Below are 2,441 nucleotides of genomic sequence, written 5' to 3' on the forward strand. Positions count from 1 at the left end.
CCCTCATTGCTTGTGGTGCCTGCCGTCCATTGACGCCACAGACTTCACGGCTTTCCTACTCTGTAGGAGATGGTTGCTGCATTGCTTCGCTCTGAACCATAATCTTATTCCTTTGGAAAAAGGTTTTTATAAGCAATAAAACAAGTCTATAGCTTTCAGCATCCCTCATTTGAACTTGTTTTTCGCAGGCGTGGTGGAGTGTGAAGCTGACGTGTATGCCGACCCGCAACTGACGCACATTGCTGTTGCAGCTTGCGTGGTCTATGGTTTCGACTTAAAAACTTTATAGTCGAGGCCAAATGCATGAACGGCATAATGTTTTTCATGAAAATGCAACACCAAGCGCTGCGTCAGCTGTTGCCTCACCGGAGTTGCCATGGGTGGGAACGATCTCTGGCAGACCGGGGAAGTTGAGGGCCCGAGGCAGTCGTTCTGTTCCGCATATACGTTTCATTCTGTCCGCATTAGCATCTGTTGCAGCAGTAGTATTTCTTGTTTTTGTCTGCTCGCGCATTTATACAAAGAGACGGGTGATCCAGGACCTTCAATTCCGCAGGCTNTTCTTGTTTTTGTCTGCTCGCGCATTTATACAAAGAGACGGGTGATCCAGGACCTTCAATTCCGCAGGCTTGCCGGTGCTGATGATGGTGATGAGGCAATCGACGGCTGCAGGCTCTCTGGCGACGAAGACGATGAGCAAAGGAAACAGAGCCCGCCTCTTCCCAGCTTGCCTGCTGAGAATGAGGGTCATCTGCCCCTCAAAAAGAGAATTTTACTAAAAGCTGCAGGAAGCAGCGCAGCAGGTGAAGGAAGCAATCCCCAGCAGGAAGAGCAACAGCAGCAGCACGATGAAGCTGCTTCTCCACCAGTTCAACCAGCATCAAGGCCAGAGCAGCGTGGCTCCTCGCCGCGTCCGGTTCCCAGCTCACCGTCTTCAGCACAAGGATTAACATCAGAAGAGGTTGATGCAGCAACAGGAGTGCTGCATCTCCCCCCTCACCAGGAAGCTGCTCCCTCTGTTGCTACGGGTGAAAGTCGAAAACATGAAGTGGAGGTGAAACGGCTGCAACGACAAGTGCGGAAGCTGAGGCGGCAGCTGCGGAGAGAGCGGCGGCACCATCAGTGGGTCTTGCGCCGCCTGCAGCGGCAGGACGAACAGGCCGAGCTGGTTCAACGGCAGCAGCAGCAGCAGCAGCAGCAGCAGCACCTGCAGCTTCAGTACCTGCAATGGAAGCAGCTACACCATCAGCAGGTGCTGCTACAAACAGTAGCGAGCCAGCAGCAGCTGCAGCGTCCGCTCCAACGGCAGGAGCAGCAGAGCCCAGTGCAACAGCAGCAAATACAAGACCAGACACAGAGCTCAGAGCAACAGCAGCAAACGCAAGAGCAGAAACAGGATGCCACGGTGAAGGAAAAGGATAGAAAACGTCGCAGGGAGAGACAGCAAGAGGAGGCGGAACAACCAGAGGCAAAGCGGCAGTCTCCAGAAGATGAATGGGTAGACTCGGAGTCTGAAGAGCCTCAGCCCAGTTCCTCTCAACAGGCGTTGCAGCAATCTGTTGCTGCAGCAGAAGCAGCAGCAGATGGCTCCCCCCTCGCCCGTGAGTTGACTTCAGTACTAACTAGAAAGTCAGAGGAACCACGTGACCCTGGAGGCATTGATCAACACCCATTCGTTCGTTTACCGAGACGAATGGTGGCGACGGTACCTTCTTTTTATCTGATAGACTTTCGGAACGCCATGCTTTGTAATGCACCCCGACGGGACGCGTTGCCGCTGCTGGCGCGGGCNTGATAGACTTTCGGAACGCCATGCTTTGTAATGCACCCCGACGGGACGCGTTGCCGCTGCTGGCGCGGGCCCATGATATTCTGGCGCTGTCTGGTGTGTATCCAGTACACTTGAAGGAGTTGTCGCGTATAGGAGTTGAACTGGTAACACATATGATGAGATACCAGCATTTTGACCTGCGTCAACACTCTACAGCCCGCGCAACCGAGAGACTAGGACTTCGTTTTCTTCTGATGGATACTTTGGTTTCCATCATTGAAGTTCTTGGGCAGAAGGTAGACACTGCGCTTTGGGAGCAATTCATAAACACCGTTAGCCACGAATATCCAGGGGCAGCACCGTGGGGGAAAACCCCAGATAAAACGCTTTTCTACGTAGCTCGATCGCAGGAACTAAGCGAAGCAATACAAGTCCTCAAGACGGGAAAAAGGCTGCCAGCAGAAAAGCTCGTGCAGTTGAAAAGAATGATATTATGCTCAGGCAAGTTACCTTTTTTTTTCAGGATAGAATTCGATCGGTGGAGAGAAGATGAGAAGAAGTTTCTTCAGATGCAGGAAAACCCCAAAGACGGGCAGTAGCTTTCTTGATGGGATATGTGGATTTCTAAGGCACTTTAGTAGTGAATGAAAAAGGGGAATCTGTGGAAAAA

The 2,441-nt window shown here is 52.1% G+C and overlaps 1 protein-coding gene across 1 annotated transcript; it reads left to right on the forward strand.

Annotated features, from left to right (window-relative positions):
• Positions 1 to 376: 376 nt before the first annotated feature.
• Positions 377 to 1,795, forward strand: EMH_0055880 (uncharacterized protein; the record flags this gene model as incomplete). The annotated part of the gene is given in 3 exon segments (XM_038022452.1): positions 377 to 557; positions 561 to 1,789; positions 1,793 to 1,795. Coding segments are annotated over 3 exon segments (1,413 nt in total).
• Positions 1,796 to 2,441: the final 646 nt, after the last annotated feature.

Source organism: Eimeria mitis, genomic scaffold (assembly GCF_000499745.2).
Source record: "Eimeria mitis Houghton genomic scaffold, Emh_scaff2582, whole genome shotgun sequence".
In the NCBI taxonomy this organism is placed as follows: domain Eukaryota; phylum Apicomplexa; class Conoidasida; order Eucoccidiorida; family Eimeriidae; genus Eimeria; species Eimeria mitis.